The sequence below is a fragment of the Heptranchias perlo genome, chromosome 19 (assembly GCF_035084215.1).
Source record: "Heptranchias perlo isolate sHepPer1 chromosome 19, sHepPer1.hap1, whole genome shotgun sequence".
Classification (NCBI taxonomy): Eukaryota; Metazoa; Chordata; class Chondrichthyes; order Hexanchiformes; family Hexanchidae; genus Heptranchias; species Heptranchias perlo.
Genome location: NC_090343.1, coordinates 83,200 through 110,367, shown reverse-complemented (window position 1 = coordinate 110,367; position 27,168 = coordinate 83,200). Strand labels below are relative to the sequence as shown.

Here is a 27,168-nt window from a genome sequence, read left to right as displayed (position 1 = left end):
ATAATGTGGATAAATGTGAGGTTATCCACTTTGGTTGTTAAAACAGAAAGGCAGATTATTATCTGAATGGTGATAGATTGGGAAAAGGGGAGGTGCAACGAGACCTGGGTGTCCTTGTACACCAGTCGCTGAAAGCGAGCATTCAGGTGCAGCAAGCAGTTAGGAAGGCGAATGGTATGTTGGCCTTCATTGCAAGAGGATTTGAGTACAGGAGCAGGGATGTCTTACTGCAGTTATACAGGGCCTTGGTGAGACCACATCTGGAATATTGTTTGCAGTTTTGGTCTCCTTATCTGAGGAAGGATGTCTTTGCCATGGAGGGAGTGCAGCGAAGGTTTACCAGACTGATTCCTGGGATGGCAGGAACATAGGAACATAGCAACATAGGAACAGGAGTAGGCCATTCAGCCCCTCGTGCCTGCTTCGCCATTTGATAAGATCATGGCTGATCTGTGATCTAACTCCATATACCCGTCTTTGGCCCATATCCCTTAATACCTTTGGTTGCCAAAAAGCTATCTATCTCAGATTTAAATTTAGCAACTGAGCTAGTATCAATTGCTATTTGCGGAAGAGAGTTCCAAACTTCTACCACCCTTTGTGTGTAGAAATGTTTTCTAATCTCACTCCTAAAAGGTCTGGCTCTAATTTTTAGACTGTGCCCCCTAATCCTAGAATCCCCAACCAGCGGAAATAGTTTCTCTCTATCCACCCTATCTGTTCCCCTTAATATCTTATAAACTTTGATCAGATCACCCCTTAACCTTCGAAACTCCAGAGAATACAACCCCAATTTGTGTCATCTTTCCTTGTAACTTAACCCTTGAAGTCCGGGTATCATTCTAGTAAACCTACGCTGCACTCCCTCCAAGGCCAATATGTCCTTCCGAAGGTGCGGTGCCCAGAACTGCTCACAGTACTCCAGGTGCGGTCTAACCAGGACTGACGTATGAGGAGAGATTGGGTCGACTAGGCCTATAGTCACTAGAGTTTAGAAGAATGAGAGGTGATCTCATCGAAACATATAAAATTCTAACAGGACTAGTCAGATTAGATGCAGGGAAGATGCTCCCAATGGCTGGGGAGTCCAGAACCAGGGGTCGCAGTCTCAGGATACGGGGTATGCCATTTAGAACCGAGATGAGGAGAAATTTGTTCTCTCAGAGGGTGGTGAACCTGTGGAATTCTCTACCACAGAAGGCAGTGGAGGCCAAGTCATTAGATGTATTCAAGAAGGTGATAGATATATTTCTTAATGCTAAAGTGATCAAGGGATATGGGGAAAAAGCTGGAACAGGATACTGAGTTAGACGATCAGCCATGATCATTTTGAATGGCGGAGCAGGCCTGAAGGGCCAAATGGCCTACTCTTGCTCCTATTTTCTATGTTTCTATGTTTCTGTCCAATCTCTTCTCGTAGCTGCAACTTTCAAGCCCTGGCAACATTCTTGTAAATCTTCTCTGCACTCTCTCCAGAGCAATTACGTCCTTCCTGTAATGTGATGACCAGAACTGTGCACAATACTCCAGCTGTGGCCTTACCAGTGTTTTATTCAGTTCCATCATTGTAACTGCTTTTGTATTCTATACCTCGGCTAATAACGGAGAGCATTCCGTATGCCTTCTTCACAACCTTATCTACCTGTACTGCCACCTTCAGGGACCTGTGCACATGCACTCCAAGGTCTCTCACTTCCTCTACCCCTCTCAATATATTCCCGTTTACTGCGTATTCCTTTTACTGTTTGCCCTCCCTAAGTGCATTACCTCACACTTCTCCGGGTTGAACTCCATTTGCCACTTTTCCGCCCACTCCACCAACCCATTGATATCTTCTTGGAGTCTACAGCTATCCTCTTCACCATCAACTACACGGCCAATTTTTGTGTTGTCTGCAAATTTGCCAATCTGCCCCCTACATTCAAGTCCAAATCATTAATATATGCCACAAACAGCAAGGGACCCAACACTGAGCCCTGTGGCACACCACTGGAAACGGATTTCCATTCGCAAAGACATCCATCGACTTTTACCCTTTGTTTCCTGTTACTGAGCCAATTTTGGATCCAATTCGCCACATTTCCCTGTATCCCATAGGCCTTTACCTTTCTGACCAGTCTGCCATGTGGGACCTTGTCAAATGCCTTACTAAAATCCATGTAGACAACATCCACTGCACTACCCTCATCAATCCTCCTTGTCACTTCCTCAAAGAATTTAATCAGATTTGTAAGGTATGACCTTCCCTGAACAAATCCATGCTGACTATCCCTGATTAAACCATGCCTTTCCAAGTGACAGTTTATCCTATCTCTCAGTATTGATTCTAATAGTTTGCCCACCACCGAGGTAAGGCTGACCGGCCTATAATTGTTCGGCCTTTCCCACGTACACTTTTTAAACAATGGTACTACGTTTGCAGTCTTCCAGTCCTCCGGTACCTCCCCTGTATCCAGTGAGGATTGGAAAATGATCCTCAGAGCATCCGCTATTTCCTCCCTGGCTTCCCTCAATAGCCTGGGAAACAGTCCATCCGGCCCTGGTGACTTATCAACTTTCAAGGATTCCAGTCCCTCTTGTACTTCCTCTCTCGTTATGTTTACCTTATCCAATATTTCACACGTCTCCTCTTTAACTACTACGTCCGGATCATCCCTTTCCTTTGTGAATACGGAGTCAAAATATTCATTTAAAACCCTACCCACATCCTCTGCTTCTACACACAAGTTACCCTTATCATCCCTGATAGGTCCCACCTTTTCCTTAGCCATCCTCTTGTTCTTAATGTACTGATAAAACATCTTTGGGTTTTCTTTAATCTTACTAGCTAATATTTTATCATGCCCTCTCTTTGCTTTCCTTATTTCCTTTTTTATGTCATCCCTGTACTTTCTATACTCCTCTAGGCTTTCTGCAGTATTTAGTTTTCTGGGACAGTCATAAGCTTTCTTTTTCTGCTTTATCTTGCCCCGTATACTTCTAGACAACCAGGGGGCTCTAAATTTGGCAGTGCCACCCTTTTTCTTTGAGGGGACATGTCCACATTGTACCTGTAGAATTTCACTTTTTAGTGCCTCCCACTGGCTTGCCACTGATTTCTCCTCAAGTAGTTGTGTCCAGTCCACTTCTGCCAAATCATCTCTTAGTTCTGTAAAATTTGCCTTCCCCCAATTTAAAACATTTACTCCTGATTTAACTCTGTCCTTTTCCATAATAATGCTAAAACTAACTGAATTATGGTCACTATCCCCAGTATGTTCACCCACTGTCACTTCACCCACTTGCCCATCTTCATTTCCCAGGACTAAATCTAGAATTGCATCCCCTCTTGTTGGGCTTGTCACGTACTGTCTAAAAAAGTTCTCCTGGACGCTGATCAAGAATTTTGCGCCCTCTGTGCCCCTCACACTGTTTGAATCCCAGTTGATGTTAGGGTAGTTGACGTCCCCTACTATTATTGCCCTCTTATTTTTGCACTCAGAAATTTGCCTAAATATTTGTTCTTCTATCTCCCTTTCGCTATTCGGGGGTCTATAGTACACTCCTAGTAGTGTGACTGCCCCTTTTTTATTTCTTAGCTCAACCCATATGGCCTCGATTGATGATCCATTTAGCAGATCATCCCTTCTCACAACTGTAATTGATTCTTTAACCAATAATGCTACCCCCCCCTCCTTTTTTATCACCCACTCTATCCTGCCTGAAAACTCTATATCCAGGGATATTGAGCTGACAATTATCCCCCTCTTTAAGCCAGATTTCCGTTATTGCAATGATATCATGCTGCCATGTGTCTATCTGTGCCCTTAGCTCATCTGCTTTGTTTGTAATACTCCTTGCATTGAGGTATATACCCTTTAACCCCGTCAAATTCCTGTGTTGAACACTATTTAACCTTTGCTTCTTTTGCCTTTCTGAGTCACTAACTACGTCACTAACTGCTTTTCTACTTCCCGTTTCCTGGTCTGAATTTGTCCTATCTGTACCTGCCCTTTGGTTCCATCCCCCTGCCATACTAGTTTAAACCCTCCCCAACACAACTAGCAAATGTCCCCACGAGGATATTGGTCCCAGTTCTGCTTGGGTGAAACCCGTCCAGCTTGTACAGGTCCCGCCTTTCCCAGAATCGGTCCCAATGCCTCAGGAATTTAAACCCCTCCCTCCTACACCATCTCTCAAGCCATGCATTCATCTGGTCTATTCTCCTATTTCTGCTCTTGCTAGCACATGGCACTGGGAGTAATCCTGAGATTACTACCTTAGAGATCCTGCTTTTTAATTTATTTCCTAACTCCCTATATTCTGCTTGCAGGACCTCATCCCTTTTTTTACTGATGTCGTTGGTACCGATATGGACCATGACCTCTGGCTGTTCACCCTCCCCCTCCGGAATGTCCTGAATGTACCCTCTGTTTCATTGTATTTACACTTGCTGAATGGATTCTGCAGTTTCTGTTCCTGTCCCTCGTTTCTCCTTTGCCCCAAACTGATATTTTTCAGTTCGGAATGTGCTGCCCTTGGAAACTCCTTTTCCGATTGACATTTTTCTGTTTTTCTCTTTAGCCTCTGCCTTGCACTCACATCTGACCCTTTCATCCTGCTATTTATCCCTCCAGCTCTTCATTGTTTTATTTCTTTACCCTCTTGCCAGGTTTGATCTTTTATAGTCTGTAGAAGTTATTCCCTCACCCACAAACTCAGTTACATCTTCTGATGACTCATTCGAGATCGCCTGCCTGTCTCCAACAAAATGTCCAAAAGACCGATTTTGGCCTTTTTTAAAGATTTGTATCTTATGATTAAAGTTTAAATGTCATCTTTTCAAAAGTTCATTTTGTTCAAGTTAGGGGAAGAGAGAGGCTCTCACTCTCCAGAAAGAGCAGGGGAGTGGGATTAATTGGATAGCTCCTTTAAAGAGCCGGCACAGGCACGATGGGCCGAATGGCCTCCTTCTGTGCTGTAAGATTCTATGATTCGATATCATCTTCTCAGTGTTGCTGTGTACCTGGATGTGCTCTTTCCGTATTGTTTATCCACTGTACTTGTCTCAGACACGATACAAACACAGGCTGGTTCTTTGATCCCCACAATCACCAGCTCCAATCTTAAATATTGGGGTAGAATTGGTCCTTGTTGTGCCTGTTTTTGGTTGGAAAATGGATGCAAAAAGGACCAATTTCAGGGTGCAACGTCCCGTGCCCAATCAGCGGCTGCATTATTTGGGCTGCCATATTGGTGTAGGCGTTCTCACCTAAATCAGGCGGTAGGATCCTTATATGGAGCAAGCAACAGCAATCAACCTGAAATAGTGACCTGAGAAAGGGGGATCTTGGGAATTCAGGACCATAGTATGGTTTAGAGGGCACAACTCTAAAAGGGGTACAGGAACGGAGAGATCAGGGGGTATATGTGCACAAATCGTTGAAGTTAGCAGGGCAGGTTGAGAAAGCGGTTAAAAAAGCATTCGGGATCCTGGGCTTCATAAATAGAGGCATAATAGTACAAATGTATGGAAGTAATGATGAACCTTTATAAAACACTGGTTCAGCCACAACTGGAGTATTGTGTCCAGTTCTGGGCACCACACTTTAGGAAAGATGTGAAGACCTTAGAGAGGGTGCAGAAGAGATTTACTAGAATGATTCCAGGGATGAGGGACTTTAGTTACGTGGATAGACTGGAGAAGCTGGGTTGTTCTCCTTGGAGCAGAGATGGTTGCGAGGAGATTTGATTGAGGTATTCAAAATCATGAAGGGTCTAGACAGAGTAGATAGAGAGAAACTGTGCCCATTGGCAGAAGGGTCAAGGACCAGAGGACAAAGATTTAAGGTGATTGGCAAAAGAACCAAAGGTGACATGAGGAAAAACTTTTTTACACAATGAGTGGTTAAGATCTGGAATGCACTGCCCGAGGGGGTGGTGGAGGCAGATTCAATCATGGCCTTCAAAAGTGAACTAGATAAGTACTTGAAAGAAAATAATTTGCAGGGCTAAAGGAAAGGGCAGGGGAGTGGGACTAGCTGGATTGCTGTTAGAATCATAGAATCATAGAATCATAGAAGTTACAACATGGAAACAGGCCCTTCGGCCCAACATGTCCATGTCGCCCAGTTTATACCACTAAGCTAGTCCCAATTGCCTGCACTTGGCCCATATCCCTCTATACCCATCTTACCCATGTAACTGTCCAAATGCTTTTTAAAAGACAAAATTGTACCCGCCTCTACTACTGCCTCTGGCAGCTCGTTCCAGACACTCACCACCCTTTGAGTGAAAAAATTGCCCCTCTGGATCCTTTTGTATCTCTCCCCTCTCACCTTAAATCTATGCCCCCTCGTTATAGACTCCCCTACCTTTGGGAAAAGATTTTGACTATCGACCTTATCTATGCCCCTCATTATTTTATAGACTTCTATAAGATCACCCCTAAACCTCCTACTCTCCAGGGAAAAAAGTCTCAGTCTATCCAACCTCTCCCTATAAGTCAAACCATCAAGTCCCGGTAGCATCCTAGTAAATCTTTTCTGCACTCTTTCTAGTTTAATAATATCCTTTCTATAATAGGGTGACCAGAACTGTACACAGTATTCCAAGTGTGGCCTTACTAATGTCTTGTACAACTTCAACAAATCATCCCAACTCCTGTATTCAATGTTCTGACCAATGAAACCAAGCATGCTGAATGCCTTCTTCACCACCCTATCCACCTGTGACTCCACTTTCAAGGAGCTATGAACCTGTACTCCTAGATCTCTTTGTTCTATAACTCTCCCCAACGCCCTACCATTAACGGAGTAGGTCCTGGCCCGATTCGATCTACCAAAATGCATCACCTCACATTTATCTAAATTAAACTCCATCTGCCATTCATCGGCCCACTGGCCCAATTTATCAAGATCCCGTTGCAATCCTAGATAACCTTCTTCACTGTCCACAATGCCACCAATCTTGGTGTCATCTGCAAACTTACTAACCATGCCTCCTAAATTCTCATCCAAATCATTAATATAAATAACAAATAACAGCGAACCCAGCACCGATCCCTGAGGCACACCGCTGGTCACAGGCATCCAGTTTGAAAAACAACCCTCTACAACCACCCTCTGTCTTCTGTCGTCAAGCCAATTTTGTATCCAATTGGCTACCTCACCTTGGATCCCATGAGATTTAACCTTATGTAACAACGTTGCAGAGATCCAACGCGGACTCGATGGACCGAATGGCCTCCTTCCGTGCTGTAACCTTTCTATGATTCTATGATTCTATGAATTCACTAGCAGGCCTGAACGGGAGAAAGGAGGGTCACAAGTCAAGGGTTTGAAATTCGAGAAGACAACTTTGAAGAGCTGAGGAAGCGATTGACTGCAATAATGTGGGAGAAGTTGTTAGTTGGTGAATCTATAGTTGAATTTATTCAAGATGATAATTAGTAGATGACAAAACCACATATTTCCAAGAAAAGTAAGAATAGTACTTCCAGGGTTACTAAGAGAGTGCGAAGAGAGGTTAGAAGAAACATCTTTACACGGAGGATTGTTGGAGCAGGGAACGATTTGCCACAGGGAGTGGATGAGGCAGAGACCATTCCATCTTTTAATGGAAAAGTGGAGAAATATTTGAAGCAGAAGAAGATACGGAGCTGTGGGGAGAGAGCGGGGCAGTGGGATTATTTTAGGATTGATATAGGGCTATGGAGAGAGAGCAGGGCAGTGGGATTAGTTTAGGATTGACACAGGGCTATGGGGAGAGAGCGGGGCAGTGGGATTAGTTTAGGACTGATACAGGGCTATGGGGAGAGAGCGGGGCATTGGGATTAGTTTAGGATTGATACAGGGCTATGGGGAGAGAGCGGGGCAGTGGGATTAGTTTAGGACTGATACAGGGCTATGGGGAGAGAGCGGGGCAGTGGGATTAGTTTGGGGATTGATACAGGGCTATGGGGAGAGAGCGGGGCAGTGGGATTAGTTTGGGATTGATACAGGGCGATGGGGAGAGAGCGGGGCAGTGGGATTAGTTTGGGATTGATACAGGGCTATGGGGAGAGAGTGGGGCAGTGGGATTAGTTTAGGATTGATACAGGGCTATGGGGAGAGAGTGGGGCAGTGGGATTAGTTTAGGATTGATACAGGGCTATGGGGAGAGAGTGGGGCAGTGGGATTAGTTTGGGATTGATACAGGGCTATGGGGAGAGAGTGGGGCAGTGGGATTAGTTTAGGATTGATACAGGGCTATGGGGAGAGAGCGGGGCAGTGGGATTAGTTTGGGATTGATACAGGGCGATGGGGAGAGAGCGGGGCAGTGGGATTAGTTTGGGATTGATACAGGGCTATGGGGAGAGAGTGGGGCAGTGGGATTAGTTTAGGATTGATACAGGGCTATGGGGAGAGAGTGGGGCAGTGGGATTAGTTTAGGATTGATACAGGGCTATAGGGAGAGAGTGGGGCAGTGGGATTAGTTTGGGATTGATACAGGGCTATGGGGAGAGAGTGGGGCAGTGGGATTAGTTTAGGATTGATACAGGGCTATGGGGAGAGAGTGGGGCAGTGGGATTAGTTTGGGATTGATACAGGGCTATGGGGAGAGAGTGGGGCAGTGGGATTAGTTTGGGATTGCTCTGGCATAGATTTGGCACAGATCTGATTTGCCGAATGACCTCCTTCTGTGCTGTCAACTCTGCTATGTTCTACTAAAAGAAATAGGCAAGGAAATTTATATTCACAAGTTATAATCTTCCAAACCTCACTAGTTGTGCAATTATTCAAAAAGAGAGGTGAGGACTATCCAACTGTACATAGACCAGTTAATGTAATGTTAGTCATGGGAAAGTTGATAGAATCCATTACCAGTGACAAAATAAGTGAACACTTGGAAAAGTAAAAGCTGATTGGAGAACCAGCATGGTTTTGTGAAAGGTCGGTCATGTCTAACTAACCCAAGTGAGTTCTTTGAGGGAGTTACTAAAGAGTGATCAGTGGATGTCATATACATTTACTGTGATACAGTTCCACACAAGACATCACTATTCCAGATCGAGATGCCCAGATTGGAACTCAAGAACCTCATGTCACGGATGGGAAGTTGGGTGGATGTAGAAGGTAAAGAGTTGGGATAAAAGGGACCATCTCTTTTGGTGGAAAGTGACACGTGGTTTCACCCAGGGAGTACTGCTGGCCGTCAACTTTCAACCCATAGGACTAATGTTCTGATTGTGGCTTGGAGCGTGCATCAGGAAATTGTGCAGTCATGTGAAATGTTACGACTCTGTATCTCACTCAACATCTGGAACACAGGAACAGGAGGAGGTCATTTAACCCACCGAGCCTGCTTCACCATTAAATTTAATGGACGTAAAATGGGCCGTGTGATCTCCTGATATACGTTCCCAGAGCGTGCGGCTCCACTCCAGGAGCATGAATCAGAGCCAATATATACTTGATCTGGACTTGGGAATAATGAAGGGAGTTAACAGGTCGATGGTCCTGGTGCCACACGCTAGTGAGTATAGCAGTTGGAGGATAGAGCAGATGAACGCGTGACTGGAGGGAGGGCTATAGATTCCTGGGGCATTGGGATCGGTTCTGGAGGAGGTGGGACCTGTACATGCCGGACGGGTTGCACCTCAACAGAGCAAGGACCAATGTCCTCACGGGGAGGTTCACTAGTGCTGTGTGGGAGGGTTTAAACTAATTTGGCAGGGGGATGGGCACCAGGATGTAGCATTAGAAAGGAGAAAAAAGGGGCACAAAGGATTGGGAGAGAAAGATAGCACTAGAGGAATTAATAGTGCAGTATTAGATGGGATCAGACTAAAAGAGAATACAAGAAAGTTTAAGACTGGTTTGCAGTGCATGTGTGTAAACGCACAAAGTGTAGTAAATAAGGTCGGTGAGCTGCAGGCACAAATAGCCACATGGGAATATGATGTTGTGGCGATAACGGAGCCCTGGCTCAAAAAGGGCAGGATTGGGTACTTAATATTCCTGGATACAAGGTGTTCAGGAAAGATAGGGAAGGAAAGAAAGGAGGGAGGGGGGTCAGTATTGATGAATGAGAATATTGCAGTACTGGAGAGAGAGGATGTCCTGGAGGGGTCAAGGACAGAATCTATTTGGTTAGAGAGAAATAAAAGAGGTGCCATTACACGACTGGGTGTATTCTATAGGCCACCAACTAGTGGAATGTGTTCAGGATAACTTTCTTGACCAGTACGTTTCCGGCCCAATGAGGAAGGAGGCATTGCTGAACTTGGTTCTGGAGAATGAGGCGGGCCAAGTGGAGCAAGTGTCAGTGGGGGAACATTTAGGGAACAGCGATCATTGTATCATAAGCTTTAGATTAGCTATGGAAAAGGACACGGACCACTCTAAAGTAAAAATACTCAATTGGAGGAGGGCCAATTTCAATGGGATGAGAACAGATCTGGCCCGGGTAAATTGGAATCAAAGATTGGCAGGCAAAACTGTAATTGAATAGTGGGCGGCCTTTAAAGAGGAGATGGTTTCCGTACAGTCTAGGTACATTCCCACGAGGCAAACAGGTAGGGCAACTAAAGCCAGAGTTCCCTGGATGACAAAAGAGATAGAGAGTAAGATGGCGTATGACAGGTTGATAATACAAGTGAGAACCAGGCAGAATATAGAAAGTTCAGAAGAGAAGTGAAAAAGGAAATAAGAGGGGCAAAGAGAGAGTATGAGAATAGACTGGCGGCCAACATAAAAGGGACTCCAAAAGTCTTCTACAGGCATGTAAACAGTAAACGAGTAGTAAGAGGAGGGGTGGGGCCGATTAGGGACCATAAAGGAGATCTACACATGGAGGTAGAGGGGATGGCCGAGGTACTAAATGAGTACTTTGCATCAGTCTTTACTAAAGAAGACGATGCTGCCAGAGTCTTGGTAAAGGAAGATCTAGTTGAGATACTGGATGGGCTAAAAATTGATAAAGAAGAGGTACTGGAAAGGCTGGCTGTACTTAAAGTAGATAAGTCACCCGGTCCGGATGGGATGCATCCTAGGTTGCTGAGGGAAGTAAGGGTGGAAATTGCGGAGGTACTGGCCATAATCTTCCAAACATCCTTAGATATGGGGATGGTGCCAGAGGACTGGAGAATTGCAAATGTTACACCCTTGTTCAAAAAAGAGTGTAACGATAAACCCAGCAACTACAGGCCAGTCAGTTTAATCTCAGTGGTGGGGAAACTTTTAAAAACAATAATCTGGAACAGAATTAGCAGTCACTTGGACGAGTGTGGATTGATTAGGGAAAGTCAGCACGGATTTGTTAATGGTAAATTGTGTTTAACTAACCTGATAGAGTTTTTTGATGAGGTAACAGAGAGGGTTGATGAGGGCAATGCAGTTGATGTGGTGTATATGGACATTCAAAAGGCGTTTGATAAAGTGCCGCATGGTAGGCTTATCATCAAGATTGAAGCCCATGGAATAAAGGGGGCAGTAACAACATGGATACAGAATTGGCTAAGTGACAGGAAACAGAGAGTAGTGGTGAACGGTTGTTTTTCAGACTGGAGGGAGGTGTACAGTGGTGTTCCCCAGGGGTCGGTACTAGGACCACAGCTTTTCTTGATATATATTAATGACTTGGAATTGGGTGTAGAGGGCACAGTTTCAAAATTTGCAGATCACACAAAACTTGGAAGGGTAGTGAGGAGGATAGTGATAGACTTCAAGAGGATTTGGACAGGCCGGTGACATGGGCGGACACGTGGCAAATGAAATTTAACACAGAAAATTGCAAAGTGATACATTTCGGGAGGAAGAACAAGGAGAGGCAATATAACCAGACTGATTACTGGGATGGCAGGACTGACGTATGAGGAGAGATTGGGTCGACTAGGCCTATATTCACTAGAGTTTAGAAGAATGAGAGGTGATCTCATCGAAACATATAAAATTCTAACAAGACTAGACAGACTAGATGCAGGGAGGATGTTCCCGATGGCTGGGCAGTCCAGAACCAGGGGTCACAGTCTCAGGGTACGGGGTAGGCTATTTAGAACATAAGAACATAAGACATAGGAGCAGGAGTAGGCCAATTGGCCCCTCGAGCCTGCTCCGCCATTCAATAAGATCATGGCTGATCTGATCCTAACCTCAAATCTAAATTCATGTCCAATTTCCTGCCCGCTCCCCGTAACCCCTAATTCCCTTTACTTCTAGGAAACTGTCGATTTCCGTTTTAAATTTATTTAATGATGTAGCTTCCACAGCTTCCTGGGGCAGCAAATTCCACAGACCTACTACCCTCTGAGTGAAGAAGTTTCTCCTCATCTCAGTTTTGAAAGAGCAGCCCCTAGAACTGAGATGAGGAGAAATTTCTTCTCTCAGAGGGTGGTGAACCTGTGGAATTCTCTCCCACAGAAGGCAGTGGAGGCCAAGTCATTAAATATATTCAAGAAGGAGATAGATATATTTCTTAATACTAAAGGGATCAAGGGATATGGGGAAAAAGTGGGAACAGGGTACTGAGTTAGACGATCAGCCATGATCATTTCGAATGGCGGAGCAGGCCCGAAGGGCCGAATGGCCTACTCTTGCTCCTATTTTCTATGATTCTATGAAATCATAGAATCATAGACAATTTACGGCACAGAAGGAGGCCATTCGGCTCATCGTATCCGCACCAGCCAAAAATGAGCCACCCAGCCTAATCCCTCTTTCCAGCACTTGGTCCGTAGCCTTGTAGGTTACGGCTCTTCAGGTGCACATCCAGGTACTTTTTAAATGAGTTGAGGGTTTCTGCCTCTCCCACCCTCTCAGGCAGTGAGTTCCAGACCCCCACCACCCTCTGGGTGAAAAGATTTTTCCTCAGTTCCCCTCTAATCCTTCCACCAATTACTTTAAATCTATGCCCCCTGGTTATTGACCTCTCTGCTGAGGGAAATAGGTCCTTCCTATCCATTCTAACTAGGCCCCTCATAATTTTGTACACCTCAATTAAATGACCCCTCAACCTCCTCTGTTCCAAAGAGAACAACCCCAGTCTATCCAATCTTTCCTCATAGCTAAAATTCTCCAGTCCTGGCACATCCTCGTAAATCTCCTCTGCACCCTCTCTCGTGCAATTACATCCTTCCTGAAATGTGGTGACCAGAACTGTACAGAGTACTCTAGCTGTGGCCGAACCAGTGTTTTATACAGTTCCAGCATAATCTCCCTGCTCTTATGTTCTATGCCTCGACTAATAAAGGAAAGTATTCCATATGCCTTCTTAACCACCTTATCTACCTGTCCTGCCACCTTCATGGATCTGTGGAAGTGCACTCCGAGATCCCTCACTTCCTCTACACCTCTCAGTATCCTCCCATTTATTGTGTATTCCCTTGCCTTGTTTGCCCTCTCCAAATGCATTACCTCACACTTCTCCAGATTGAATTCCATTTGCCACTTTTCTGCCCAACTGACCAGTCCATTGATATCATCCTGCAGTCTACAGCTTTCCTCCTCACTATCAACCATACGGACAATTTTTGTATCATCTGCAAACTTCTTAATCATGCCACCCACATTTAAGTCCAAATTATTAATATATATCACAAAAAGCAAGGGACCTAGTACTGAGCCCTGTGGAACCCCACTGGAAACAGCCTTCCAGTCACAAAAACACACGTCAACCATTATCCGTTGCTTCCTGCCACTGAGCCAATTTTGGATCCAATTTGCCACTCTCCCTTGGATCCCATGGGCTTGTATTTTTTTGGCCAGTCTGCCATGTGGGACCTTGTCAAAAGCCTTGCTAAAATCCATGTAGACTACATCAAATGCACTACCCTCATCGACCCTCCTTGTTACCTCCTCAAAAAATTCAATCAAGTTAGGCAGACACAACCTTCCCTTAACAAATCCATGCTGACTGTCCTTGATTAGTCCGTGCCTTTCTAAGTGATGGTTTATCCTGTCCCTCACAATTGATTCCAATAATTTGCCCACCACCGAGGTTAGACTGACTGGCCTGTGATTACTCGATCTATCCCTCAATCCCTTTTTAAATAATGATACAATGTTAGCAGTCCTCCAATCCTCCGGCACCACGCCTGTATCCAGTGAGGATTGGAAAATGATGGTCAGAGCCTCTGCTATTTCCTCCCAGGCTTCTTTTAAGAGCCTAGGATACATTTCATCCGGCCCTGGTGATTTATCTACTTTCAAAGATGCTAATCCCCTTAATACTTCCTCTCTCACTAACTTTATCCCAACCAATTTTTCACACTCCTCCTCCTTAACTACAATGTCTGTATCGTCCCTCTCTTTTGTGAAGACAGACGCAAAGTATTCATTAAGAACCATACCCACATCTTCCATCTCCACACATAGGTTACCTTTTTGGTCTCTGATAGGCCCTACTCTTTCCTTAGTTCTTCTCTTGCTCTTAATGTATTTATAAAACATCTTTGGGTTTTCCTTGATTTTACTTGCCAATATTATTTTATGCCCTCTTTTTGCTTTCCTAATTTCCCTTTTAATCTCACCCCTGCACTTTGTATACTCCTCTAGGCTTTCTATAATATTGAGCTCTCGGTGTCTGACATCAGCTTTCCTTTTCTGCCTTATTTTACCCTATATGCTCCTTGACTTACAGGGGGCTCTCAATTTGGCAGTCCAACCGTTTTTCTTTGTGGGAACATGTTTACTCCGCACCCCTAGAATCTTCCCCTTGAATGCCTCCCGCTGCTTGATTTACCTTCAAGTAGCTAGAGGGCACAATTCTTAAAGGGGTACAGGAACAGAGAGATCTGGGGGTATATGTACACAAATCATTGAAGGTGGCAGGGCAGGTTGAGAAAGCGGTTAAAAAAGCATACGGGATCGTGGGCTTTATAAATAGAGGCATAGAGTACAAAAGTATGGAAGTCATGATGAACCTTTATAAAACACTGGTTCAGTCACAACTGGAGTTTTGTATCTAGTTCTGGGCATCGCACTTTAGGAAAGATGTGAAGGCCTTAGAGAGGGTGCAGAAGAGATTTAGTGGATTGATTCCGGGGATGAAGGACTTTAGTTACGTGGATAGACTGGAGAAGCTGGGGTTGTTCTCCTTGGAACAGAGATAGTTGCGAGGAGATTTGATAGAGGTATTCAAAATCATGAAGGGTCTAGACAGAGTAGATAGAGAGAAACTGTTCCCATTGGCGGAAGGATCAAGAACCAGAGGACATAGATTTAAGGTGATTGGCAAAAGAACCAAAGGTGACATGAGGAAAAACTTTTTTTTACATAGCGAGTGGTTAGGATCTGGAATGCACTGCCCGAGGGGGTGGTGGAGGCAGATTCAATCATGGCCTTCAAAAGGGAACTGGATAAGTACGTGAAAGGAAAATATTTGCAGGGCTACAGGGAAAGGGCGGGGGAGTGAGACTAGCTGGATTGCTCTTGCATAGAGCTGGCACAGACTCAATGGGCCGAATGGCCTCCTTCTGTGCTGTAACCTTTCTATGATTCTATGGGGAACAAGTCTTGTCTCTAGTAAGGGATTCCAGGACAAAAGGACAGAATCTTAGAATTCGGACTAAGCCAGTTAAAGTGAATCTCACAGAAAAGGTTTGAGGATGTGGGATGTGTTGCTTCAAAACAGTATAGATGCTGAATCAATTAAAATGATTAAGATGCAGTAAGGGTTTAAAGAGATGTGGAGAAATGGTGTGGAATTAGGATTAAAGAGGTAAAGAGCTGGCCTAGCCAACAAAGTGAGAGGGCAGGCTCCATGGGCCTGATACCTCCCCCTGTTCTGCTCCACCAGACCTTGAGTGAGATACACAGAATGGTAACTTTTCACACAGGATATTCTTTAATCTTCTAAAAAATCTTAACACTATTCTTTGATTATAAAGGAGGGTTTTATTGTAATAAATGAAGAAATTGCAGGTTTTAACTCAAAGTGCAAGGTTCTTGTGGTTGTTTAATGCGACAGAATGCGGTGTGTGTATAAAAATAAATAGCAATCAAACTGTAATTAATGGATAAGGAGGCTGAAGATACAGAGAGGTCAGAGCGAGCTACATCCCAGATGACTCACCCACGATTGATTGCCTGTCAGCTTTAGGATGTTTGCGGAAATAAGTGTTTGTTGAGACTCTGAGGTCTGAGTCACATTGAAAGGTTCTGTAGTTCACCATCAGCCACTCATCTCATCGAAATTACAGCAACCAGGAGCCCAGTCACTTCCGTCATTCAATAAAGAGCTTTAATTAAACAGGCTAAAGCTCACAGTTTCTTCCATATTGTGGCATCTGCTATGAATGAACTGGCATTTCATGTATTAATTCTCCAGCCCACACACAATTCAAAGGTGTTAGTAATCTTGTTGATGATATCAGAGACAATTCATTGATATGTCCTGAAGGATTGTCTTGAATTGAAATGATTTGCCGATTCTCAAATGGCCCAGTGCAGTCTAACCCATCTTGTTTATTCATGATGCGCTGGAATTTATTTCATTGGGAGCCTCACCATCACGAACCTCTTTTAAAGAGAAACTGTCTCTGTCACAAGCTCTTAAAAATAAAATGAATGGGGTGGGATGGTGCAGAGGTTACAATGCTGCCCCTTCACCTCTGGGATTGATGTTTGAATCCAACTAAGACAGATGGGGTGAAAGTTTCCTGGCTGCCTGCAGTGGTCCTTTACTAAAATGAGTTTGGGCACCTTCAGGTGCTGATGGGCACGAGTCCAAACGTATTAAATTCCATGATCGGTTGTTCAGGGGAGGATACCTCCACTTTCCACACACCACATCACGGAAATGGGCAAGGATCCAAACATCAGAGTCACTGCCCTCCGAATTCTGTAATCCCAGAATTTTTCCTCTTTTTCGAGGCGTGCTGAGTGTGCACAGGCCTCGTGCCATCCCCTGATTTTATGCAATTTTATTGAAATCTCCTCCTCCTCCCGTGTGTTCTGGCCCCTTCACCCCTGTGGCACTGTTTGCCCAAGTGAAACAGTCGATTCCAGGCTGCCCTGCTGTTCCCTGGAGAACTGGGATTCTTGAAGCTCTGGCTCAGCCTGGGCATCCCATTGGATCTTCCAATGGCTGCTGAGGATTTGGAGGAGCAAGAAGAGGCAAATCACTTGCCACTGATGCCTGATGCCTAGCCAGACCCAGCCCAGGATCCAGATATTCAGACCCAGGCACCTTTACTTGGCCAGGTCTACGGAGATCTTCCTTCTCTGCCTCTACTTGACGAAGAAAGCTGTCACCAAGTTATGCCATCTGCTGGAGCCTGGCCTGCAGACAAGATCTAACGAGGAGACTGACCTGCAGACAGACCTGCAGACAAGATCTAACGAGGAGACTGACCTGCAGACAGACCTGCAGACAAGATCTAACGAGGAGACTGACCTGCAGACAGACCTGCAGACAAGATCTAACGAGGAGACTGACCTGCAGACAGACCTGCAGACAAGATCTAACGAGGAGACTGACCTGCAGACAGACCTGCAGACAAGATCTAACTTGGAGACTGATCTACCAGTTGCTGTGAAGATCACAAAAGCATTGGATTGGTGTCTGACTGAATCCCTGCCCCCTTCGGTTTCCTGATGACAGAGGCCTTGTTTATCAGGGGAAACACTAGCACACATTTTCTCATGGACAGTGTCAGTATTATCAGGTTTCCGCCCTGTCACGGAAATCAAACGGCCATAACCAAAGTCACAAACAACATCCTCTCATGGTGACTGTGACCATGGTGCATTATCCCACCTCATCCTTTTCTGCCTCTTTGGATCCATCAATAGAATGGATCACACCATCGTCCTACAATGCCTCTCCTCCATTATCCAGCATGGTGGCATGGCCCTCATTCAGTTCCACTCTTACCTATCCAATCATAGCTAGCACATCTCCAGCAATGGCTTCTCTTCTCATTCCTCACCATTATCTCTGGATCCCCAAAGATCTGTCCAAGACTGGATACTGGACAAACTGTCTGATACACAGAGGCAGTGGAGGGGCCGAGATAGGTGGTGGAGAGATAGGTGTCATCGGTGTACATGTGGAACCACACGCCATGCCTGTGGATGATGCAAGTGGCAACGTGTAGATGAAGAAGAGGAGGGGCCTTGAATAGATCCTTGGTTGGGGGGGGCTTCAGAGGTTGCCGTGCGGGGGTGGGAAGAAAACCCATTGCTGAAGATTCTCAGGCCACAAGGGATAATGACCCACAGTCACAGGAGATGTCATTTGTGACTTTGATTGGTGCGATGTCAGGGATGTGAACCTGATTGGAGAAATTTAAACAGTGAGTTGCAGGAAAGATGGGCATGGAGGACCAAAGTTATCATCTTCGGTCCTCACCACAAATTCTAACAACATCCCGGCTGTAGTGCTGAAGGCTTGTGCTCCAGAGCTAGCCACGCCTCTAGCCAAGCTGTTCCAGTACAGCTACAACACTGGCATCTACCCGACAATGTGGAAAATTGCCCAGGTATGTCCCGTCCACAAAAAGCAGGACAAATCCAATCCGGCCAATTACCGCCCCATCAGTCTACTCTCAATCATCAGCAAAGTGATGGAAGGTGTCGTCGACAGTGCTATCAAGCGGCACTGATATAACCTGCTCACTGATGCTCAGTTTGGGTTCCGCCAGGGCCACTCGGCTCCAGACCTCATTACAGCCTTGGTCCAAACATGGACAAAAGAGCTGAATTCCAGAGGTGAGGTGGGAGTGACTGCCCTTGACATCAAGGCAGCATTTGACCGAGTGTGGCACCAAGGAGCCCTAGTAAAATTGAAGTCAATGGGAATCAGGGGGAAAACTCTCCAGTGACTGGAGTCATATCTGCACAAAGGAAGATGGTAGTGGTTGTTGGTGGCCAATCATCTCAGCCCCAGGACATTGCTGCAGGAGTTCCTCAGGGCAGTGTCCTAGGCCCAACCATCTTCAGCTGCTTCATCAATGACCTTCCCTCCATCATAAGGTCAGAAATGGGGATGTTCGCTGATGATTGCACAGTGTTCAGTTCCATTCGCAACCCCTCAGATAATGAAGCAGTCCGTGCCCACATGCAGCAAGGCCTGGACAACATTCAGGCTTGGGCTGATAAGTGGCAAGTAACATTTGCGCCAGACATGTGCCAGGCAATGACCATCTCCAACAAGAGAGGGTCTAACCACCTCCCCTTGACATTCAACGGCATTACCATCACCGAATCCCCCACTATCAACATCCTGGGGGTCACCATTGAACAGAAACTTAACTGGACCAGCCACATAAATACTGTGGCTACAAGAGCAGGTCAGAGGCTGGGTATTCTGCAGCGAGTGACTCACCTCCTGACTCCCCAAAGCCTTTCCACCATCTACAAGGCACAAGTCAGGAGTGTGATGGAATACTCTGCACTTGCCTGGATGAGTGCAGCTCCAACAACACTCAAGAAGCTCGACACCATCCAGGACAAAGCAGCCCACTTGATTGGCACCCCATCCACCACCCTAAACATTCACTCCCTTCACCACTGGCGCACCATGGCTGCAGTGTGTACCATCCACAGGATGCACTGCAGCAACTCGCCAAGGCTTCTTCGACAGCACCTCCCAAACCGCGACCTCTACCACCTAGAAGGTCAAGGGCAGCAGGCACATGGGAACAACACCATCTGCATGTTCCCCTCCAAGTCACACACCATCCCAACTTGGATCTATATCGTCGTTCCTTCATCGTCGCTGGGTCAAAACCCTGGAACTCCCTACCTAACTGCAATGTGGGAGAACCTTCACCACACGGACTGCAGCGGTTCAAGAAGGCGGCTCACCACCACCTTCTCAAGGGCAATTAGGGATGGGCAATAAATGCTAGCCTTGCCAGCGACGCCCACATCCCATGAACGAATAAGAAAAAATTCTGTACCCTCACCACTAATTCCATCCACCCCCCTGGCCACTGTCTCAGGCTGACCCAGATTGTTCTCAACTTTTCCGTCCTGTTTGACCCAAAGCTGAGCTTCTGACCACATAGCCACTCCATCAGCAAGACCACCTACTTCCACCTCCGTAACATCGCCCATCTCCACCCCTGCCTTAGCTCATCTGCTGCTGAAACCCTCAACCATGCCATTGTCACCTCCAGACTCGACTATTCCAATGCTCTCCTGGCCGGCCTCCCACCTTGCACCCTCCGTAAACTTCAGCTCATCCAAAGCTCTGCTTCCCTTATCCTAAGTGTGCCCACCTTTGTTTGCAGTCTCACTCTTCAATCTTGGAAGCTAGGACCCAATGTAAATGTTGATCTCGTGTCCCCTCAGGCAGATAGTATGCAAAGCTTGCAGATAACATTTACCTATTCCACAACACTCCTTCACACACTAGAAGCTGCAGGGCACAATCGCAGTACAGCATAATAATGTCTTTCAGTTCAACTTTCAGTGTGGAAAGAGTACTGCCCAAAAACCACCATGCAAGCTAATTTGCACAGGATGGCCTATAACACAGACATACGCTGGGGGGCTCAGGAATTACCAGTCCTGATTCCCTTGCAGGTATATATGAGCATCGAGGATTCCTCCCCCAAGTTTAGGGCTCGTACCATCCTACTCTTAGGTCTTGTCCCCTTCACAGGCTCATTCCCGCACAGGCACACAAACCTCACCAACAACACCCTGCAATGCAAGTTCAATTTCAAACTGTGTCCTGGAGCCAATATTTTAACATCACTTCCTTTTCTGTCATTGTTCATTAGTATACAAAGGGGAGGAAGTTATGCTTCAGTTGTTCAGAGAAGGAGCCGGTGATGGAGGAGGCAGAGGTGCTGGTAATGGCGGAGGAGCTGGTAATGGCGGAGGAGCTGGTAATGGCGGAGGAGCTGGTAATGAAGCCAGTGGTGGAGGAGGTGATGGTGGAGGAGGTGATGATGGAGGTGATAGTGGAGGTTACATGGAGTTACATCGAAACTACAGCACAGAAACAGGCCATTCAGCCCAAATGGTCTGTGCCGGTGTTTATGCTCCACACGAGCCTCCTCCCTCCCTACTTCATCTAACCCTATCAACATATCCTTCTATTCCTTTCTCCCTCATGTGCATCTATGCTATTTGCCTCAACTACTCCTTGTGGGAGCGAGTTCCACATTCTCACCACTCCCTGGGTAAAGCAGTTTCTCCTGAATTCCCTATTGGATTTATTAGCAACTATTTTATATTTATGACCTCTAGTTTTGGACTCACCACAAGTGGAAACGTTTTCTCTACCTTAAAAAACCCTTTCATAATTTTAAAGACCTCTATGACGTCACCCCTTAGCCTTCTCTTTTCTAGAGAAAAGAGCCTCAGCATGTTTAGTCTTTCCTGATAATTATATCCTCTCAGTTCTAGTATCATCTTTGTGAATCTTTTTTGCACCTTCTCCAGTGCCTCTATATCCTTTTTATAATATGGGGACCAGAATTATTCACAGTACTCCAAGTGTGGTCTAACCAAGGTTCTATACAAGTTTAACATAACTTCTCTGCTTTTCAATTCTATCCCTCTAAAATGAACCCTAGTGCTTGATTTGCCTTTTTTATGGCCTTATTAACTTGTGTCGCTACTTTTAGTGATTTGGGTATCTGTACCCCCAGATCCCTCTGCTCCTCTACCCCATTTAGACTCTTATTATCCAAACAGTATGTGGCCTCCTTATTCTTCCTACCAAAATGCACCACCTCACACTTATCTATATTGAAATTCATTTGCCAATCACATGCCCATTCTGCAAGTTTATTAATGTCCTCGTGCATTTTGACGCATTCTTCCTTTGTATTAACTACACCCCCCAATTTGGTCTCGTCCACAAATATTGAAATTGTACTTCCGATTCCTGAGTCCAAATCAATGATGTAAATGGTGAACAACAGTGGTCCCAGCACCGATCCCTGTGGAACACCACTTCCCACCTTTAGCCAGTCTGTGTAGCTACCCTTAACCCCTACTCTCTGTTTTCTGTTTTGTACATAGCTTTCTATCCATTCTGCTACCTGTCCCCTGACTCCACATGCTCTGACCTTAGTCATGAGTTTGCAGTGCAGTACGTTACCGAAGTCCTTTTGAAAATCCAAATGTTACATCTTATGCATTACCCTTGTCTACTCTTTCTGTTACTTCTTCAAGCATGACTTTCCCTTCTGAAATCCGTGCTAACTATTCTTTATTATATTTTTGTTTTCTAGATGTTTTTCTATTACACCTTTCAGTAAAGATTCCATTACTTTTCCTAGACTTGTGATCCCTATATTTAAAAAGGGAGATAGAACATTAGCTGTCTGCCAGGCCTCTGGCACTAGTCCCTTTTCTGGTAAATTTTTCTATATATGTAATCATGCCTCTGCTATCTCTTCCCTAACTCATTTTAATATGTGTGCATGGAATCCGGTTTTATCCTCTCTAAGTTTGATTAGTTTATCAATTATCTCCCCCCTTTCTATCTTAAATGTTTTTATATCTTTTTTGATCTCTTCTTCCAATGTCACGCCCACCTTGTTAGTTTCCCCGGTAAATACTGAGGCAAAGGAACTATTCAATATTTCAGCCATTTCACTGTCATTACCTGAGAGTTTATCTCCTGCATCCCATAGTGGCCCTATCACTATCCCGATTTTTCTTTTGTTATTTAGATTTCTGGGGGGGAAGGGAGTCAGATTTCTGGGGGGGAGGGGAGTCAGATTTCTGGGGGGGAGGGGAGTCAGATTTCTGGGGGGAGGGGAGTCAGATTTCTGGGGGGAGGGGAGTCAGATTTCTGGGGGGAGGGGAGTCAGATTTCTGGGGGGGAGGGATAAGATTTCTGGGGGGGAGGGGAGTCAGATTTCTGGGGGGAGGGGAGTCAAATTTCTGGGGGGGAGGGATAAGATTTCTGGGGGGGAGGGGTAAGATTTCTGGGGGGGAGGGGAGTCAGATTTCTGGGGGGAGGGGTAAGATTTCTAGGGGGGAGGGGAGTCAGATTTCTGGGGGGAGGGGTAAGATTTCTAGGGGGGAGGGGAGTCAGATTTCTGGGGGGGAGGGGTAAGATTTCTGGGGGGGAGGGGAGTCAGATTTCTGGGGGGGAGGGGTAAGATTTCTAGGGGGGAGGGGAGTCAGATTTCTGGGGGGAGGGGTAAGATTTCTGGGGGGGAGGGGTAAGATTTCTGCAGCTCATTTAGGCACCTGAGGAGGTCACCCAAAGTAAGCAGGAGCCTCATCAATTTATGCAAATCAGGGGAGTGAGGAAACGGCAGGTCATCAGACAGAAGATTCCCTCCAAGGTAAGTGTAAAACTTTCCTTTATGGGGCCAGGAAGAGTTTGTGAGTTCCAGAGGGCCCCACAAGGACTATTCGGGGTTTCCCCTACCTCGTACTTCTCCCCCCTTCTCCCCCTCCCTTCCCCCTTCCCTTCCGAAACCCCCTCTTCATGACATACCTGCTCAGTGGTGAGTCTGTTAGAGCTTCGGGGTTCTTACTTATAAGTTACTCCTCAAAATAACTGGGTTCACAGCATTGATTGTGGACATTCACAGATTTATTAAGTGTACAGTAATAACTATTATTGATAATAATTAAATATACACTTAACAGCAACACTTACGACCAAACCTTGCAAATTTTAGCCGGGAAAACATTAGAGTTCTGATCTCAATGTACTTTGGGACCAAACCTTCGAGTTCCAAAGTCTTTGTCCCAACATCCACTCTTTTTATACCCTTTTCACAACTGGTATGAGACAATTGACATGTTCCATAGCATCACCGAAGCCCCTTCCCATGTCCTATATCAATACCTTTCCCTAACTTTGGGATAGTTTCACACTGATTGATCTGTGAATCCGAGTGATTAATGATCAAAGGCTCCTACGGGAGATGTTATCATTGGACCATATTCCTTACGCAGATGTGGCCTTGGAGGAGTTAACAGTCCTGAGAATATATTTCTATCCCAGGATTGAATCAATTAGAACTATAACTTCTCGAACTGATGGTAAAGGACATAACCTCATCGGCCTGGAATGACACTTAACCACGGTAAAGATGTCCCGCACTTCCTGCCTCCCTGTGAAGCTGAGTAGGACCAGTCATTCTCTCACTCTCAAGGCCTGAGTGAGCAAAGGAAGTTTGTTTGCCTGTTGCTGAATCTCTTATCAACATAAAGTTCTCCGACTCTCTCTGCCTGGTATTTCCTCTAATTAAGTTTTATTACCTAAACTGACACGTTGCTTTACACCGCATCTTATGTTAAACACACATTTATCCAAAATAAAGCAAGCCTGTTTTATGATTTCACTTTTATTCTTTTAACATAAACTTACTTAACTGGAAAAACCTAAAAGTTAATATTACTACAATATAAAGAGGCTCCTTGTAACAGAAAACAGCAAAGAACATTACACTATCCCTGTTAGTGTCTCAATATATTTTTCTGACTACTAATTCCTCAAAAAACTAGTTGGCACTAATCTTAAGCTGGGAGCTCTCCCTCTCTCTCTCTCTGTGCCTGACCTGGTAAAGGTGAGGAGTCAGTCTGTCTACGTCTGTGATCACCATCTGACCGTACTATGTAAGCGTGTGTTGCCCCAGACGTAAAATGCCAGATACAGCCTCTGTGCAGACAGAGCTGGTGAATCACACCGTGAGTTGCGATGGGGCCATTCGATCAGCCAGCTTCAAAATAGAGAGTGGGAGCTGGAAGGTAAAAGATAGCAGGAGGGTAAATTGCGGTTTAAAGTTAGGACAGGTAGCATTGATTATATTCGTTAGAAAACACTAAAATTAAAGTGAAAATTAAATATTAGTACAAGGAATGGAAAGAGAGAGAGAGCAGGATGAGAGGACACTTAACATCAGACTTTGTGCAGATTTTTATTTAAGCTGTGTTCAAGTATGTGTATCAAGTTAATATTATAATAGTGAACCAATCACTGGTGATTTAGTGAATCACGACTATGGCACGCGGGGAGTGAAATTTGATCTTTGGTAAACGGGCGATAGCAAATCATCAGTTTGTTCAACCCGCACCCCCCCATTCTACATCCCCACCCCCCCATTCTACATCCCCACCCCCCCATTCTACATCCCCACCCCCCCATTCTACATCCCCACAATCTATACCCACCCCCCCATTCTACATCCCCACAAACTATACCCACCCCCCCATTCTACATCCCCACAATCTACCCCCCATTCTACATCCCCACAATCTATACCCACCCCCCCATTCTACATCCCCACCCCCCCATTCTACATCCCCACCCCCCCCATTCTACATCCCCACCCCCCCATTCTACATCCCCACCCCCCCATTCTACATCCCCACCCCCCCATTCTACATCCCCACAATCTATACCCACCCCCCCATTCTACATCCCCACAATCTATACCCCCCCCCATTCTACATCCCCACCCCCCCATTCTACATCCCCACCCCCCCATTCTACATCCCCACCCCCCCATTCTACATCCCCACAATCTATACCCCCCCCCATTCTACATCCCCACAATCTATACCCACCCCCCCATTCTACATCCCCACAATCTATACCCCCCCCCATTCTACATCCCCACAATCTATACCCACCCCCCATTCTACATCCCCACAATCTATACCCACCCCCCCATTCTACATCCCCACAATCTATACCCACCCCCCCATTCTACATCCCCACAATCTATACCCACCCCCCCATTCTACATCCCCACCCCCCCATTCTACATCCCCACCCCCCCATTCTACATCCCCACCCCCCCATTCTACATCCCCACAATCTACCCCCCATTCTACATCCCCACAATCTACCCCCCATTCTACATCCCCACAATCTACCCCCCATTCTACATCCCCACAATCTACCCCCCCATTCTACATCCCCACAATCTACGCCCACCCCCGCCCCCCATTCTACATCCCCACAATCTATGCCCACCCCCCACCGGCCCCCATTCCTTTTCCATTGACTATTTTCTTCAATGTCACAGTAGGTGAGTTGAAAACTTGCAAACTAATTGCCCCAGTGAGGCCAGGATTTCCTTCCAATGGTCAGTAGTCCAAGGGTTACATTGTTAGAGGGGGTTCTAGGTTTGGTCCATTCTAAGAGCCCTACCCTCCTGTCACTGTGAAAACAGGAACAGGTCATTGGGACCCTGCGGACGGGCTTTTTGATGCTTCTTAGGCACAACTTGCCTTTGATGTGAAATTATGTGGAAAGGATCCATTTTGTCAAACTCACCCCTGCACTCCCACCCCAACAGATGAGAATTGCTGATTCGCTGCCTCCTGTAACTAACTAGAATTAGTAACTAGTGACACTAACTAATATTATTTCTCAACGGTCAGACTAATACTGGTTTTGCTCGGTTTTTTTTGGAAAACAAATTATTTGTTGGAGCAAACATTAACCTGTTTGAGTGACACGACCGAACCCAGAGCAGTTTGTCAATCAAACCGCTCACGCAGAACCTCTTAGACTCGTCTACAGGAAGCACTGGGACTGTTAATTAATTGTTTAAACACAGTGATCTGCTGACCCCTGATAGGCAGGGCAGCTCACAATCGAAAGCGTAGTCATCCAATTCATTCACAAATAGCTTCATAAATACTCTGCACTGTGTGTATCATTCCCACCAATCCTTGTCAGCCATTTAAGTGATACTGGATGGGTTCTGATATATCATATTTGAATGAGGAGTGAAACTGACTAACAGTGCAACACTTTCTTGAAGGGTTTAATTAACCCGTCTTATTCTAATCGGGAAGTCTGTCTGAAGCCTTTGAAGAGACAGTCAGGCCAGAAAGCTTCTGCGAGGAATGGAAGAGAGATGGTACATAAGAAAGTTACTTTGAACATAGTTTGATACATCAGTCACAGGCTGCTTATTGTGTTCAATTTTTTTTTCAAAAAATATATTTTATTCATAAAATTTGCAGCAAAACATACAATACAGTTGTCATATCACATTCCAAACGTACACAATACAGATTATACAATTTGCAGGTTACATCAAGTACAGTTCAATGAACACATTGTACATAATTACAGTTCATGACACTCTAGGGTGCCTCATTGCATTACACTCAATACAGATTATTGATTACAGATTCATTACAGGTACATTACTTCAATTTGAATTTTACATTCTGCCCGAGGGGGTTTTTCCTTGATTGCAGCCCCTCGGTCTACAATGGCGGGAAGGCTCTATACGGTTGCCTTTCCCCACAGAGC

At 45.5% G+C, this 27,168-nt stretch overlaps 1 protein-coding gene across 1 annotated transcript in view; it reads right to left on the bottom strand.

Annotated features, from left to right (window-relative positions):
• Positions 1-16,863, bottom strand: part of LOC137335503 (uncharacterized) — a 90,347-nt gene extending 73,484 nt beyond the window's left edge. Inside the window, exon 1 of the mRNA XM_068000843.1 lies at positions 16,730-16,863. Within this exon, the coding sequence (XP_067856944.1) occupies positions 16,730-16,863 (134 nt within the window). The remainder of the gene's footprint in view (positions 1-16,729) is intronic.
• Positions 16,864-27,168: the final 10,305 nt, after the last annotated feature.